This window comes from Anomalospiza imberbis, chromosome 3 (genome assembly GCF_031753505.1).
Source record: "Anomalospiza imberbis isolate Cuckoo-Finch-1a 21T00152 chromosome 3, ASM3175350v1, whole genome shotgun sequence".
In the NCBI taxonomy this organism is placed as follows: Eukaryota; Metazoa; Chordata; class Aves; order Passeriformes; family Viduidae; genus Anomalospiza; species Anomalospiza imberbis.
The window spans coordinates 46,737,218-46,754,833 of record NC_089683.1 but is presented as its reverse complement, the minus strand read 5'-3'; the positions used below and the strand labels follow the sequence as shown (position 1 = coordinate 46,754,833).

Sequence of the window (17,616 nt, the reverse complement as noted above, 5' to 3'; positions counted from 1 at the left end):
AACTGTAAAATTAAATGGAATACAAGAAAAAGCAAGCTATGGCTATGGAAAAGACTGAGAGAAATATTCTGGAAGAGATTCTGGAATATATTCCGTGGGATGGCAATACCCCAGAGGCATCATATTTGTAAAGGATCTAAAGATAACAAGCAAGCAGAAACTACAAATAGATTTGTAAGAGTACCAACAAAGAGACTAATTTAGATTTGGGTTGCATACTTGGAAGCAGTGCATCCTGGAGCAGGAAGGTAATGGTTTGTCTAAACATGGCTGTAAGCAGACTGTGCAGCACTTTATTTGTGGACAGTCATCATAGTCCTTCAAACCTGGTGGTGGACCAAACATCAATACTCCCAAGTAATTAATTCTGCCCTACAAATGGAAGTCATACGGTTGCCTGGACATAAAACATAAGTGCTTCATCCACACTCTTTACAACCATGTCTGGAAATCACAAATATGTTCTAGGCATATTACAAGAAAGATCAATGCAAATTGGATGGAATTCACATAAAAATAATAGAAATTCTTTGGGAGCTGGAAAGAATCAAAAGGAAATATTACAAGCCTAAACAAGTGTTACTTTACTTAGCTTAAGCTAAGTAAGTAAAAAGTTCAAAATGCTTTTTTCTTAACATTCAGTTTGATCAGGAAAATTATTTCAAAGGAACAAACCCCAACAAGGAAAAATAATTATTCGAGGTGATAAAAGCTTATATATACATACTTATTTAGGAATTCAGAGAAAGTATATACTGAGTTCTAAACTAGAGGTAATTGTCCTAATAGAAAAAAATATAGCAGGCATCTGAAGCCTCAGTATAATGTATACATTCATATATGACAGCGACCAACAGAGATGGACAAAATATTTAATGGAGCTCTGCCATCTCTAAGCTAATCTTAAAACATTTTAAGTTTACTCTTATAGCAACACTCCTCTTTCCCTTTGAATAACAGATGGCTGTTTTTGATCTACATATTGTGCTAGAGCTTCTTTCACTTTGTCTGATGCATGAACGAGGAATGCCTCCCATAAGTCAGACTACATGGCAGGAAAAAACAGAGCATCTAAAATTAAATGGCTTTCACTCCTTACCATCCAGCCCCATTTCTGTGATTCATTCACAGAAACCAATTTCCCATTTTAAAACAACAGAAATTCAAATAATAACCACATACTCATGTGTATTTGGCTACACAAGTTATAGAAGAATGATAGGGCTTTTGGCAGTTATAGTACTTGAAAATTTTCCATTATAACATCCTTCTAATTACTTATTATTTGAACCATTTGGGCTAACTGTCTTCACACCAGACGTATTTCTCAATGGAGACTTTCAACTAAATGCTTCAGCTATTCATCAGAACTAGAATATGAAAAATTATGTTTCACTTGCCTGTTTAAAAGCAATTCTTACAATCATCTACCTGAGCTGCATTGTGTGGAATAGAAATTTCAGAGTATGGAGGGATTGGTAGCTCTCCCTGTAAAAATAAACCTATTATTTTGATTTTTTTTTAAAGCTATTCAAATGCTCAACCACTTTTCTTTGTATACTCCACTCCTTGCCAGTAACTCTGCTGAACATACCATTTCCCAAAATAGTAGTAATGCTCGAATGTTATGTCATTACACACTGTTTTCTCTTTTGAGTCCATTCCCCACTTATACTGTCATTAGTACAAAGCAATAGGCAGAAGGTCTTTAAATTACGCTGGTTCAGCAATGCAAACAACTCTAGCACTATTCTTCAATTATCTAAGACTTAAACAGTTCATCTTAATCAAATTTCATCTATGAAATTCTCACTGTCATATATGCAATCTCTAAATGCCACTTACTGCTATTCTGTTAACTGCTTCCCAACAATGTGTGTTCCTGTTACACCAAACTGAATTCCTCATGCAATCCTATAATTATTTCAGTCTTGACAATAGGTCATTTTCCAAGCATGGAAGGGAACCTCAGTCACTTCTTGACATGTAGAATTCTGTCAGCAAAGAGCAGATCAGGAATCTCATCTTTACAATTAAGTGTTTACTGGCCCTTTTCTTACATGATGCATGTGCTGCTTCTCAATTAACTACACTTTCTCAATTTTTTCAAAAAGTGGCATAGTCCTACATTGTTACACATGTATTTCTTTATTAATTTTTATGTTTAAATTTATATAATTTTCTTGAATACTTATGCATTTTCCTGTAGGCATATTCTGTGGCAGGTTTTTCTGATACAGGGCAACAGCGAGACCTGAAAACATTACAAAAAAAAATTATTATTAAAAAAAAAAAACAACAAAGAAAAGGATAACTTTCAATGAAAACTGTTTGAAACATAAGTTGCTAAATGGAAACAGGAAACAAAAATGGTCAAAGGTAGTTTGCATTTTCATATAAAGATTATGTATATGAGTTTGTACATACAACTCATTTACAGATAGGAACATATACATAAGGCCACAATGCATGTTGGAAGGGTTGTCTTTTACATCGCTGTCCAGATTTTCTGAAACAGAAAGCTGTACCATCTTCATGGTACACAACGTGTTTTGTACAATGATGATGAGAACTCATTTATCCTAATGGCTAAAGTGTCTGCATTGATTAGAGGAACCCTTTATTGAAATGTTCAGGGATCTACATGCAGTCCTTCTAGAATTTTGATAATCAGGTGCAGTCATGTGCAATAACCAGCAAACATCATATAACCTTTTCAATAATCTCATCAATCTCCATATTAAAATTTACAAATATGTTCTGCCCTGCTGCTTTCACTGAGAGAAGAAATCCATCCGTCCATTGGATAGAAACTTTCTTCCATGGAAAGTTCATTTCTAGTTTATGCCTAATCATTCTACATTGAGAGTGTTCTTTGGCTTAAATATTTTTTTCTTCTTTCTTAACTCCAAAGTTTTAGATCTTATTTGATATGCTGTTCTCCTTCAAATTTAAGTTTATTAGCAACTTCTATTTATATGCTAACTAGGACTGCACTAAAGGCATTAAATGGGCAGATTCTACCTGGAGTCAACTTCCAGTTTTATAGTCCTTCTCTCAAAATAATCCGTCAGAACTTCTCATCAGCAATTCTTTATGTTATGCGTCTTCCTTCTTTTCTCATATGACACTATACTGAATCTTTATATGAAGCACAGAATTAATTTGATTATGGTGGTTCTTCGGTGACAGTTGGACTAGCTGATCTTGAAGGTCGCTTTCAGCCTTGATGATTTTGTGAAATTGACTTAATTTTGTAAAACAATTATTTTATTTTAAAAATACACAGTTACCCAAACAGAATCTAATGTCATTACACCAAAGATATATATCTTTTTTTTTACTTCTATGCCTTTGCATATCCTATGTCATAATTTGTTTCCTGTGTCCCATACAATGCCCATGGGCTCTCATTCAAGCACATTTGTGATTTTCCAATCACATGGCACTGTTCTTGCCCTGACAGGTTTATTAAGAGTCTTTGCTAAAAGACTTTTTTGATACTTCTAATATTTTCATAATTGAGACCTAGTGTCGTTGTCCCATCAGGTTTCTAGTGACAAGACACTGATGGTAATGCCATTGACCACACCTCAGAGCCTGCTGCCTAGCCTGTAGCTAGTAACTGTGAATTAAAACAAACAAACAAACAAACATGTCATTAATTAGGATCTTAAGCATTCTTCCCAAAATACTGTTACCCCTACAAATTAATTCAGCATCCTAAGAGCCATTTTAAGGCAGTTTGGTATCCACAGGTTGCTTAATTCCTTGCTGTTCATACACCGTCTTTAGATTTTTATCTGATAACATCCAGAGAGTAATTGACTTTCAGCTGGTCTGATGCACATGCATGGTATTGCTTCACATTTTGACTTTATTGGGTTTAACTACCTGGACTGTAAGCAAGGCTTGTCAGAACCCTCAAGTGAGGACTTCTTGCACTGGGTGCGTACAGAGCCTTGGAGTCTAACAAGACTATGGACTGTCACACGTGACAAATCAAGTACACATCTGGCAGGGCAGAACTATACAGCATAGCACCACATATTTCAGCGTGAAGATTTAGATCTTCTTCATTCATTTAGGCAGTGGGGCCACACTGGGAAATAACCTTCCTGTGTAATGCAAACAGTCTGACTGTCTAGGTTGGGATACCAACTAGATGGATCACATATCACTCTTTATCCATGTGTCCAGGTTTTCTCCCTGCAGAAACTGTGTTTCTGTCACCTGCAAAAACAGCACCCAAGAATACAAGCCCCACTCAGCTCTCATTCTGAAATAACAGCTTGGATAAATCCCCTAAGAGACCCCTGACTCCAAGATTTCAGATCACAGACCTCAGAAATACTGAACATCCTTGAAATCAACAGGAACTCAAACATGACTGACAAAGTGGGTTCTGAAGTTAAGATGTACTGCTGGAAATTTTACCTTTGTCTCACAGTCTAAACTCTTTATAATCAAATTTTGTTGCACTCGGCTACTATAAATAGATATTTGAAAATGTGGATTTTCCCTTGGCCTCCATCATGAGTAGTCATGTAGTAGATGATTCTGTCTCTGCTTATATTTGCATTTTTAATTTTTTGTGAACTGCAGGTATCATTTTGTGACCAGTTTTTTTAAGTAGCTACAAAGAAGCATTAAACAAAAATAAAAACTGACACGTCTTTTGTTTTAGAAAACAGGGCAAGCCTTTATTGATTTTACTCTATGGAGAAATTCTGACTTAAAAGACAGTCATCAGTTATGCTGATAAGTAATACTATTAATACTCAAATTTTGATTGTACAGCTGTTTAGCTGTGCATGATTAGGACCAGTTATATATTCAAGAGTGATTATTTTCATGCAAATACTTGGCTGGCTAATGGGGAGAACAGCTGCTGCTTAGCAACTGGAGGAACAGAGAAAGGGGGGGGACTTGCTTTATAACAGAAATCGGCTTGAAACCTTAAGAGAGAGAACATATAGTGTTTGGAGGTACTGAAATAGAGGTTTTTGGAATTCACTTAAGTTAACAAAATTAATTAAGCATTTATATTTTAGCTTGTAGGGTTATGTGTTGAATTTTAACCTTTTACTTAAGAAACCTCTACCATGGTTCAAAAGGCATAAGAAAATGCAAATTTCTGAAGCTTCTTGCATAAAAGAACAATACCCAGGGATGCAAAGAACCCAGATAAAGAAGCCCCTCTGTCTCTAAGCCTATCAAGACTGACAGACGTTCACAGATAAGCACTGAAGGACCAAAAGCGCACGCGCAGAGAGGAGAAGTTCAAAAGTTCAGTAATGAGGAAGCCTAAAATCTTCAGCCTCAGAAGACCCCCGAGACCCCCGTGCGACCACCACAGCAAACCACGCGTGCCCAGAAGGGCGTGGACCTATTTAGCATGAGAGGCGAGGACAGGCGGGGCCAGGGGTTGAATATGCATGGCATAGTTGTGTAATGTGTTGCATATGGAACATCTTTGTGAATAAAGTTGTGGGTCAGACTGAGGCTCGGGGCACAAGTTTTTGGAGAGCTATCTCACTTGTGCCGGGCGCTGACATACATACCCACTTCATAACTACACCAGGCTGTGGAGTCTATTTATTTATTCCGCATATCGCTTCAGTACCAGAGAAAATGAGTGGTAGTGCCGTTTAACGAGGATGTTTCCTTTTACAATTACTGCCACCCTAGGCAAGCAGCATTTTCAGGTAATGAAGTGTAAACTACAAGAAGATTTATAAATCATACATGCATACACACATGTGAGTGAACAACACATAAAACAACTCCTAAAAACAAATACTGACACACAAATTGAAATGTAGGAAATCCAGAAACAGGCTTTGTGTCTGTCATCTATTGAAAGAGTTAAACCAATTTTCAGACTTCAGCAACTTAAAACTACCACAAGCCAAGCTTTCTGGAAGAAGTGCTCTCTTTCTTCCTGCTGCTCAATCTCAGTCCCTGCACTGCCTTCTCCTCTGTACAAGCACAGGCTTTCACACCCCTACATAATGAAGCAGGATCAAGGACATGATCGAGGTTAAAACTAACCCATATTTCTTGGTGGGATTGCTTTTACCTGGCTCAGTTTCCAAGTCAACTTTCTTGTGCAGCTATTCAAATGCTTACCACTGACATGAGACGAGGGCAGGGGACGTCCTGTGACAGCGCTGACTCAAACCTTTACTGAAGATAGTCTTACCTTGGTGCAACCCTGCAGACAAACCTACTGACTTGACTGCAAGACAAAACTGAAAGCAGAAGTGAGCTGCAGGAAACTAAGGGAAACTGAAAAGGCACCACTCAGAAAGCATGCAAGTTCCACAAAAGTGTCTGCCCAGGTTTAATGTTCATGTGGATTACACTGTTTACATCAAAAAGGAAGGTCACTTTTTTTTTTCCTGAGTAACATTCAAATTAATACCGCATATGAATAGGTAACTGGCTCTAGGTTAGGTATCAATTGTTCTTTGTGATTTCAAAGCATGGTTCTCCCAGATTTAATAAACAACAGAAAAAATGTTGTAATTTTAAATAGAAGACTCCGCATTACATGCTTTAGAAAATCCTGCTTTATGCTTCTAAGAAGTTAGTTATTTCAGCTTTCTACACTATTCTACTGTGGGCAACTGGTTTCTCTTCAGCAGGACTCCCAGGTATGAACTTGTGCTACATCTCACCACACTAATTTCGGAGAAACCAGAATCCACTAGTGGCTCAAATGTTTTGGTTTATCCACCAACCAACCCAATGGAGGGGCAGATACTACATCATGTTCTCCTGCCTGTGCAGATGACAACAGAATACAGCAGTGGACTGGTACCCCTAGCACAGAGGAGGACTGCTGATCTACCTTCAGCTCATGTAGGCATCAGACCACATCTGCCAGTGTTCAAAGACATTAAACTGTCAGTGAAATGCACAGTGGTGGGAAGACACAATGCTCAGCAAGTTAAGATCATGTGAACAGAAAGAAAACAGAGCATGGAATGGAGTAACACAAGAACTGTTACTGTCCCTACCAAAGTTCTACAGAAAATTAAGGAAATGGATTAGTGAGGGAGCAGTACAAAATGTATTCAAATAACAATAGTTAGAGATGCTGTTTGTTAACACGCCCCACCAGTAAGCTCCTAGTGATTTATTAGCCTTTGTGAAATCAAAGTATTCATAAGAGTATTTTTGCAGTTCCAAAGCTTTTCCAAATATTAGCTTTGCAGATGTAAACAACTGTAAAAAATGAAGTTGTAGCTCAGTTATTCTTTAGATACAATGAAAATAGTTTGGATTTCAACCACTTCTGTGACACAAGACTTCTTGATGACTAGGTAGTTGGATTTTCTTTTTCTGTTCACATAAAAATGAGTTTAAGGAGGAAAACAGATGTGAGGTATAGAAAATAAACAGCTTACAAAGAAAGAGTAGGAAACCAGTTACTCCTGAGTAGACAGGCAAGCTTCCTGTTCATTACAATGAAAAAATGAAGGGTAGCAACTGCCTGACCTGTCTTTTGTTCAAATCTAAACCTGAAACACATGTAAGCAAAATGCAAAACATGTGTTCTACATATTGGACGTTTGTCAGGTTTTATAGATTTGTACATTTGTCTCGTATCATCCAGTCCTGCACGCACAAGTATCAGCATCACTCCGAGCGCGTTTGAGAGCATTTGGCCTTTTAACTGGCTCATCTCCCACACCGCCAACTCTTTGGATATTTGCTATGTTTTCGGGTTTTTACCCCCGGATCTGCAGCTCTCAGACAAAGAGACTGCAACAGGAATCTTAAACCTAAACTCAAGGTTTTTTCAATGCCTCAACCTAAAGTCAAGCCTGTTTTATGGTTTTCAATAAAAACCTGCACGAGAGCGCTGCAAACCGCAAAGTAAGCTCTCCTAAAGGGCGGAGGAGGCGGAGGAGGAGGAGGAGGCAGAGGAGCAGGGGCAGCAGGAGCAAAGGGGGGGGACGCGGCCGCCGCGGGGCCGAGCCGCCCGCAGGGACGCGACCCCGCCCCCGCCGCTCCGCCGCAGCGCGCCCGGCCCGGCCCGGCCCCGCCCCCTCCGCGCGCTCGGCCCCGCCGCCAATCGCCGCCGTCCCTCCGCCGCCCCGGCCCCGCCCCCCCCCCCCCGCGCGCCGCGCGCGCTCACCGTCACACCCCGAGGGCGCGCGCCGGCGGGAGCGCGGCCGCTCCACCCCCTCCTCCCGGTGCCGTCCCCCTCCTCGCCCCCATCTTCTTAGGGTTGGGTGGGTTTTTTGGCTGGCCCCTGCGGCGTGGGGAGACTCACCTCCCCGCCATTCAAAATGGCGCTCGACCTAGCTTAACCCCGTCGTGTCCCGGCAGCGCTGCCTCTACCGCCCCATCCGCGGCTCGGGATTCCGCAGCCTCACCCCCAGCCCGCGCGGCCGATCGCCGAATCACCGAGGCCGTCCCTCTCTCCCTCCCTGCCTCCTCCCTTGCCACCAGGGGAGGCGAAGGATTTTTCCCCCCGCTCCCACGCGCGCTCGCGCCCAGCCTGCCGAGCCCAACCGAAAGGCGGTGGGGGGTAGGGGGGAGGGAGCGCGCGTGTGTGTAGGGGAGTGACGGACACCTCCTCCGCTCGTTGAGCGCCTTTCCCCCCCAACACATGGCCCATCCGCCCCCCTCCCCGTCCTCCCAGTGGTTGCATCCGTGACGACATCATCATGGCAACAGCAGCTGCAGCCCGGGGCCGGGGCGCCGCCGTCGCCGCCGGGGCGTCCGCGGGGCACGAGCCCGCGCTGTCCCTGAGGGGCGCGCGGCCGCACGGGCTGTAGGAGCGCGCGGGGGGCGCGCCGCCGCGCACGCGCCCAGAGCGGCGGCATCGGGCGGGGGAGGGGGCGGGGGCAACAGAGGCACAGACAAGGCGCGCGCGGGGCTGCGCGCGCTCCCGCGGGCGGGCGAGGAGCGGCAGGCGCGGGGAGTGTTGCGCTCGCGCGCGCGCTCGCTGCGGCGGCGGCGGGCGGGGGGAGCCGTGCGGGCTCCGCGCTCGCTCCGCGCTCGCTCGCTCGGTGCTGTGCTGGTGCCTCGGCGGCGGCGGCGGCGGCGGCGAACAAACATGTTCTCAGTGCGGATCGTGACTGCCGACTACTACATGGGCAGCCCGCTGCCCGGCCTGGACCCCTGCCAGTCCCGCTTCCGAGAGGCCCCGGCCAAACGGGTGCCCGTCGTGAGAGTCTTCGGTGCCACCCCTGCAGGTAAGGGATGACCCCCGCCGCCGCCGCCATCGACGGGCGGGCGGGGACGTCCCCCCGCTGCGGCGCCGCGGGTCGCGCTGGCGCCGGCCCCGCCGCCGCCCACCCCGCTCCCGCTCTTTGTGGCTGGGTCGCGCCCCCCCTCCGCGCCCGGCGCCGCCGCTGCGGCGCGTCTCACCTGCCAGCGGCGGCCGCGGGGACGGCAGGGCAGCGGCGAGGAGCGGGGACCTGCCCCGGGTGTCGCGCCGCGCCCGCCCGGTGGCGGCGGGGCTGCGGGGCCGCCGGGGCTTTGTGCGGGGCTGCCCCGGGAGAGCGGCGCAGCTGTGCAAACACCGGAGCCGGCCCGTCCCGGTGCCCTCCGCCGCTCTCCTGCCCTTCCCGGGAGCTCCTGCTGCGAGAGGGCGAGCGGACAAGGGGAAGCCGCTGAGTGCGGGCGCAAGTGGGACTTGTGCGGCACTTCGGAAGTGGGGGCTCGTGTCGCGGCACGGGTCGCGCACGGCCGGAGGCGCGGGTGCTGCACTGCAGAGAGGAGCGTCCTGAGCGCCGGCCACATGTTGCCCCCCGAGACTCCCGAATGTCACATGCCACTTCGCTGCCTCTTGGCCGTGTGGCCTTGTGCTTACAGCCGTCCCACGTCTCAGATGTGTTTCTGACCAACACAAACAAATACGTTCTCAGAACAAATTTCTAACAAAGTACATACTTAGGAAAATTAATTTAATATGTATTGTAGTTTGCCCATACGTTAAATATTAAATTGGAAAAACCCTTGGCTTTTGATATATTAGCCATAGTAAGCATCATTGCTTGTGATCTCTTTACACTTACGCTGTGTAATGCTGACCTTGGGAATTAAGGTATTTCTGCATATTTTATTGACTGGCATGTTGAAAATTATCTGTTTATACACATACAATAAATCTTAGGCATGACAAAAAAGCATGTAATAAAAGAGCATAGTAGAGGTGTCTTTCCCTTCAGGCAGTTATTATAGTAGAGCAGTTATTTTTGTTGTATTTTTTTGTCGGCTTGTTTTTTTTTTTTAATCCAGAATTAACTGTCTTCTCTGTTTAAGCACAGAGGAATGTGACATATTCAAGCTGTTGTGTTCTGATGCAACTACAGCTCCAAATTTTTAAGTGAATGAGTGGGATTAATAGATACAATATTGAAATAGTGGGACCTATTTTATTGTAACTCTAATTCTGCATACAAAGGAGATATTATGTAATAATATTTATGTAATGGCAGGAGTAACTATTTCATGATTAAAAAATGTAGAGCCTGAGGTTGTTGGCAGGTAGCAGAATTTTGTGCATGCGTGTGGTTAACTCATTAAGGCTTATTTACTTTTAAGAAAATGTTTGGGCTATGCCATATCATGAATGTGGCATCGTAAAGTAAACAGTGAAGTAGTTTAGTTGTCCAGCTATTAGGAATACGGTAGGAAATCCCTGGCTTCCCCAACCATAAACTTTAATGTCAGTTTGCATAATAAAAGCGTTTCTAATTTGTCTTTGTTAGAGAAAACAATTCACTAGAGTCTGCAAAAGCAGTATTACTTGTCTATCCTGTTTATTTCCTTTTTAAACTTTTAAATTTTTTTTAATGTTTTGTACCTTCAGTAATGTTTGTTATTAAGCTTCATGAGCTTCTTACTGCATCTCTACTTTTTTTTGCCTTTTTATAAAAGCAGACATATGTAATTCTCTCTCTTCAGAGGTGTTGGACCTAAGCACTCCTTGTCAGAAGTACTCTGACAGTGATTTTCAGGCTATTTCTTGAGAGGTGTAATTTAAAACGAAGTGTAATCACTTACATCTACACTGACATTTTCTTTGAGGAAAAAGAAATAGTGAAAACAACTTCTAGCATACTGTCTAAGGCAATGCAATGTCCTTATTGTTTGGCTTACAGGCAGTGTGATGCTTTTCTTCACTTGGTCTGGGTGGGAATAACCCTTTCTCATTGGGTTTAATGTGTGTGCCTGGCCTCCAGGAAAGGTGCTCAGTTGCCTTGTTGCCTCCATGGTAGCAGCCTATTATGGCTGTATTGGCTGCTCCACCTCCAGCATGATTAACTTTGCAAGACTCTTAGTGTGTTTCTATCTGTGTGCCCAAGATGTGCAGGTAATTGGGAGTCAGGGTCAGAACAGACTCCAAATGACACCTGCTGAGTGAAGGGGGTTTGACTGATGTGTGGCAGTGGCTTATGCAGATGTTCAGAAAGTCAAATGTCTGGCACTGCTGTATCCTTATGTCCGCCAGCAGCTAAGGAACCGTGGTCCTGAAGGCACCCACCTGTGCTTTCTGCCCCATCTACTGCTCTCAGTGAAGTGTGAGAATGACAGGGATTGCCAGTGTTACCTTTGAAGGCTTTTATGTAATCCAGTACTCAACAATTAATTTGTAAAGGTTTACTGGTACAATCTGTAAAATGAAAGTGGCTTGCGGTTGGGGGAGGAAAAAGCCAGACTTTTAATTAAGAGTAATGGAAGGATCAGCTTCTAGAATGTACTGTGCTGGCAGTAACATTTGACAACTTCTTTATGCCTTTTGAGGAAGAAATCTTGTTGTATTTGGTAACGCTATGCAAATTCTCTCTTGATGTCCTGTATCTTTGCATAGTGAGAGCTTGAAAGATGAGGAATCAAAATTTTGTTTAAGCCCAAAGATCTGCCTGCTATGTTCTGTTATTTTGTGAAATAAAGAGTAAGATTCTGATTACAGTAGCAAAAGGTGAAGTGAGCTGGTTGAGCCATTTCATTCAATTTTAGCTGTTTAAGCAGACTGGCATGTCTGTTGACATAGTGATGTGGACAAAAGTATAATTTCAGAAATGCTGCAACGCTGCCATGGTGGTAATACAATGAAAGCAGTGTTGAATTCATGCTTGATTGTACAAGAGCATAGATATTATCTGATACACCAGTTTTTGTATCTCTAAGGGAGTCTCATAATATTGCTGCTTTTACATAAAAACAATAGGTTTTAATTCACTAGGTAATGCTCAAGTGTGAAACAAAGTCACATTCTATTCTCAGGAGGTATGGTCTGCTATCTAGTACTTTTGTAAATGCTCTTTGTAAAAATAGAAAAAAACTTTGAAAAATTGCAAGGCCTGTTGTTTAGAGGGAAGTCATAATGAAAACTTATTTTTCTGTTAGTTGAATTGTCAATTCTTGAATTGTCATTCCTGTTGCTAATCTGAATCTTGTTAAGATTTTTGCAACCACATAAATACCTGAATTTATAGCTTCAAAATAGATATATATAAGGTAAGACATATCTGTAATCAAAAGTCATGTACGTGTATAGTTTTGTTTGGGAAGAGGTAAATTTGATAGATCTTTGTCATTGGATCATGGAATATGCTGAGTTGGAAGGGACCCATCAGGATCATTAAGTCCAACTCCTGGCCCTGTGCAGGACACTCCAAGAGTCACACCATGTGCCTGAGAGTGTTGTCCAAATTTTTCCTGAACTCTGTCAGGCTTGGTGCTGTGACCACTTACCTGGGGAGCCTGTTCCTAGGCAAGGAAAACCTTTTTCATGATATCAAACCTAAACCTTCCTTGATGCAGCTTCACGCCGCTTCCTCGAGTCCTGTCACTGGTCACAAGAGTGAAGAGATCTCTACCTGCATCTCCTGCATAAGGAAGATGTAAGACTGCCATGAGGTCTCCCCTCAGTCTCCTCCAGGCTGAACAGACCAAGCAGATCTCGGTTGTTCCTCATGTGGCTTCCCGTCAGGACCTTTCACCATCCCTGTGGCCCTCCTTTGGATGCTCTCTAATAGCTTAATGACTCTTGTTCAATTTGCTGTTGTCTGGAACCCCCAGGTCCCTTTCTGCAGTGCTGCTCTCCAGAGCCTTTTTCCTGATCTAGAGACAAAACCAGGGTTGCTCCATCCCTGGTGCAGAATCCAGCACTTGACCTTGTTAAACCTCTTATGGTGTGTGGTTGCCCATCTCACCGATTTGTCAAGGTCTCTCTGCAGGGCCTGTCTGCCCTTGAGGGAGTCAGCAGCTCCTCCCAGTTGAGTGTAGCCACAAACTTACTTAGCATTCTTTCAAATCCTGTGTCCGAGTCGTTAATGAAGATGTTGAAGAGAATTTAATTCCGTCTGCAAATCAAGCACTGTAAGTCACCCTAAGCCTCATTCCAAATCTGTATTAAATTTAGGTGATCTCAGAAGAAGATTGCTATCTCATGTTGCTTCCATTTAGCTGGTACCGTGAAGATTTGTTTACAATGAGGTCTCTTGTGGTGTATGGAGGTATTAAAGCTTTGTTTTGTTTCCTACTAGTTCTTGGCTACTTCAGGATCTTGGAGTCTGTCCTCAAGATTTCACTGACCATTTGTACATGAATGCTCAGTTGAGTGTTTCTGTTGGGTGCTTATTCAACTACAGAAAGAACCAAGCTGTAAATCCATTCATAAAAAAAATCAGGGAGAATAGATGAACTGGGTGTCATTTTAGGAGAGACATTAATAAGCAAGCTGAGGTCGCTAAATTATTACTTCAAATAACAAGACGAGCACAAGTAGCTGAGGATACCACTCATAAACCACATAGGAGATACCTGTTGGTGTGTGATAATGAATATTGTCAAACAGATAGTTGATGTATTTCCAAAAAAAATCATTTTGATGTGAGTGTGATTTGAGGCTGATATGTGATAAATTTTACAAAAATAGGTGCACATTTTTAAATTGCTTTTGAAGGGTGTTAGGCTGAAAAATGTGTGTTCAGTTGACAGGAGGGCATTTGGAGAAGGCAGATTAGGAATTTACATAGGAAAAAGCAGTGTGTAATTTGAGGAGTAATATAACTGCTGTCCTCAACTGCCACTTTATGTATTTGTCTTGTTTGCAGGGCTTTTGTATTTTACATTATGAAATTGCTGATCCAAGAAAGAATCTTACTCAGGGCAGCATATAAACCCAGTCAAAAAAAAAAGAATGTTTTTGAGTTACTCTTGTATGTTTTTGATTACAAGTTTTTCTGAGGCTAAATGTAATAGAGAGTAGGGGCTTACAGTCAGCAAAATCTGAGTGTATTTCAGGTAGACATCTAAGTTTGGTGCTTTCACTTCTTGGTTTTCTGAGGTGGGGGGAAGAAAAGCAGAGGCAAAAGCTCCAGCTAAAATCTGGCTCCCTTCCAGCAGCAGTAGCTCTGGTATGACTCAGTGAAGGGGCCTGCTTATCTTCTTTCTTCTGTTCTTCCCCCTTCCCTTTCCCCCTTCACTGACCTGGCTAGTCTGTATATCTGATCCCATCCAGTGTCTGTGTCTTTCTGTACTCTGTTATTGCTCATTTGAGAAGGACTGAACTCATTGCAGGATCTTGCTGCTTTCCACGCTCAGCTCATGATGAACTTTTCCTCTCCCCATTTTCACTACCATTTCAGACACTGTCCTCTACAGTAGTCATTCCCTGAAACTTCCTTAGTTTAGTGTTCACAGATGAGCATCGTTCCTGTTGCTGCTACTTCCCATATTCTATTTCCCAGAAACGGGTACTACCTCTTGCTAACACTTCCACTTCTGTGGCTTCACAGTGAGAGGATGCAAAAGAGGATATAGCCATTGTGGTGAGGCTTGTGCCTTTGCTTTACCTTTCCACACCCTTTCCCAAAACATAGCAGTGTACAACTCTTGATAAAGGGTTATTCTGTGGGCTGAAGCATGGCCTAAAAGATTTTTGTGTTGTACAGTGTAGCTTCACTTCCAGCATAACATTTCTGCATCTTGCACTGACAGGCTTCTCATACTTCTGAAGAACTGTTTAAAAAATTGCCTCATGTATTAAAAGTTTTAAAATTTCTAAATTGTCGGGTTTTGGTGGAGATGGGGATTTGGTGGGTTTGTTGTGTTTGGCTGGGTTTTTTTTAAGAACCTTCTGGATTTTTTTTTGTTGTTGGTTTTTTGGGTTTTTTTAAAGAGGCATTTGTTACATACTTTGTACAGATGGCCTGCTGAGCTTTTTGAGCATCAGAGGCTGCCTGAATAAACTGAGATTCTGCTTCGCTAGCATTGAACTTAAGTAGCCAATTTCATACTTGTCTATATACAACTCATTAAAATTCTGTTTCTTAAATAAACTTTTAAATACTGTGACAAAATTAATGTTCTAAATAGAATCCAGATACTGGGTTCATAACCAATATTTTGCTTCCTATTGCAGAGTACCTCCTGGTCAAGTCACTGAATATTTTTGTGCTGTTGTAATTCAGTGGAAAAAAAAAAACATACATAACTGACCCTACGTGCTTGAAACTTGATCAGCTGCAGACTTCAAAGTGTCCCACAAAGTAGTTACATCTATATTGTATCTGGGATTGGTTTTTATGATTAGTGTCCCTGGAAGTAGACCAGGAGCTTATCTATCTCAGCTATAATTTCCAGTTCTGTTACATACTTCTTAAGAGTGCTTTTCGGCTGCTGGTTGAAATATATTCTTTTTCAGTGTGTAAAATGAACCTCCTCAAAATAGCACACTAGTCTGAAAATAGTTGTCTCTCTTAATTTTACCAGAGAAGCACATGCATATCACAACTGAGGTTGGCAGGATGAGATGATGTGTAAACATTCAGTGAGAAACAGCTCCTGCTTAGTAATTTTTGCAGTCTGAGTAGACAAGATAAATCTCTGAAAGAAGGAAGCAGGTGTGATAATACCATGCTATCAATTTCTTCTCAGTCTCTCGTATTCAGAGTTCCAGTATTGATCATTTAATAATACCCTCTTCTACTAACTGTTGTCATTACCTTGGTTTTGTCCTTTACCCTTGGTTGACTTGATTAACCTCTGTGTGCAGTGGGCCTCTGAGAAGCATGATGGTGAACATACAACCATTTGGAAGGAGGCAATATGAACACGCATACTAAAAGATTTATAGTCAATGTTCTGTCTCAGAAATAAAGCAGCTAAAATTTTTAATAATTATTGGACAGAGTCACTGAAGATTTGATCTCATGTTACAGAAAACCTGCTCATCAAAATCTCAGGACAATTGGAAGTTGAAAAATTTTTATTTCTTTAATTACACCTTAAAGAGGCTCTGTTATCTCCAGCTATTGCAAAGCCAGTATCTCAGCCTCCTGGTCTGTCATCACTGGATATTGAGATGACAACTGATGAACTTGCTTCTTTGCCTTTTCCTCACTGTCTGCCCCTATATGTTTCAATTGTGTGCATTTTTTAAGTTCTTGCATATATCTCCTCTATATCACATTTATTCAATGGGGAGAATTGTTTCACTATATTGAATTATCTCACATTTCAGGAACATGTTCTTAACAGACAGCAAGGTATACTTGTGTAAAGAAAAGGATGAATTTACTTAGGGTCTTACATCAAATAAATAGCAGAACTGATAGTACAATGAAGAAGCTGGTGTCTACAAGCAGTGTTCTTTCTGGCTACTACACTGCCCAATAACAAAAAAATGTGAACAGTAAATTAATGTTCTTTTATATGTTGACCAAAGTTACAGTGGTGGTAACAATTATAATGTTAATGCATAGGCTTGGTTAATAATGGCCAGGGATTGATTACAAAGATCTGCTGTGAAATCTGTATAGTTACACATAATCACACTATTATTCACAATACCTATATGTATTCTGGTGAAACTAATTCTGAAGATTACAGTGGAATAATCAAGTATGTGAGCTTGCAAACAGGCAATATTTTTTCTGCCAGTGATACAGTTAAGACTGGGAATAGAGCCCAAAATATACAAGAACCTAAACAAATACCAGAAAAGTTTGTACCAGATATATAGGGACTGTCTGAAATGTCACTTCTTGCATAGGCTTCTTTCATGCATGTTTGTTAAGGCTCTTTTCTTTCAAGAGCTGCTTTTTATTACAGGGGAGTTATAAGGTATGCAGAAGTTTGTGTATTTTTTGGCAGGGCATTTAAATAAAACTTCACACTTGCTGGCTGGGCTGAGCCATATGGCTTATTAAGGAACCATTTGATGTCTGTATGTTGCAGCCTTCCTGCAATCAGTATGCAGACAGCCATTTCGGATAACTTCTTCCCCAACTCATATATTTGCAGTCTGTCATGTTGACTACATGTTTATGAGTTCATCTTATGTTACTTTTTTGTATACATGCATGCCTTCTCTGGTTTCAGGCTGGGGAGTCATCATCCTTGGAGGCACTTAAAAGTTCTTTGGATGTGGTCCTGGGCAGCCAGCTCTAGGTGGCCCTGCTTGGGCAGGGAATTTGGTCCAGGTGACCTCTAGAGGTCCCTCCTAACTTCCACCATTCTGTGATTACAGAGATTACTCTTGTCAATAGTGAGTATCCAGGTGCTCTGTACAGCCTGTTTGTGTGTCCAGGTAAGCACAGTTGCATTCAGATGGTGTGGAAAGGTTGCCAGGTAGCG

The 17,616-nt window shown here is 42.4% G+C and overlaps 1 protein-coding gene and 1 long non-coding RNA gene across 4 annotated transcripts in view; one reads left to right on the top strand and one right to left on the bottom strand.

The window, feature by feature from the left end:
- Positions 1 to 7,940, bottom strand: part of LOC137470682 (uncharacterized) — a 34,341-nt gene extending 26,401 nt beyond the window's left edge. The window contains exons 1-2 of one of the 2 annotated variants that reach the window (XR_010997200.1): positions 6,857 to 7,940; positions 2,192 to 2,254 (exon numbers count right to left, since the gene is read on the bottom strand). This is a non-coding gene — a long non-coding RNA (uncharacterized lncRNA). Of the gene's footprint in view, positions 1 to 2,129; positions 2,255 to 6,856 lie in introns of those variants that run through there. The other variant, XR_010997199.1, reaches the window with a different exon arrangement.
- A 764-nt stretch (positions 7,941 to 8,704) lies between these two features.
- Positions 8,705 to 17,616, top strand: part of REV3L (REV3 like, DNA directed polymerase zeta catalytic subunit) — a 118,815-nt gene continuing 109,903 nt past the window's right edge. The window contains exon 1 of one of the 2 annotated variants that reach the window (XR_010997195.1): positions 8,705 to 9,215. Coding sequence is in view for 1 of the 2 variants with exons in the window: in XM_068184263.1 (XP_068040364.1) it covers positions 9,077 to 9,215 (139 nt within the window). In the remaining variant the exon portion in view is untranslated. The remainder of the gene's footprint in view (positions 9,216 to 17,616) is intronic. The other variant, XM_068184263.1, reaches the window with a different exon arrangement.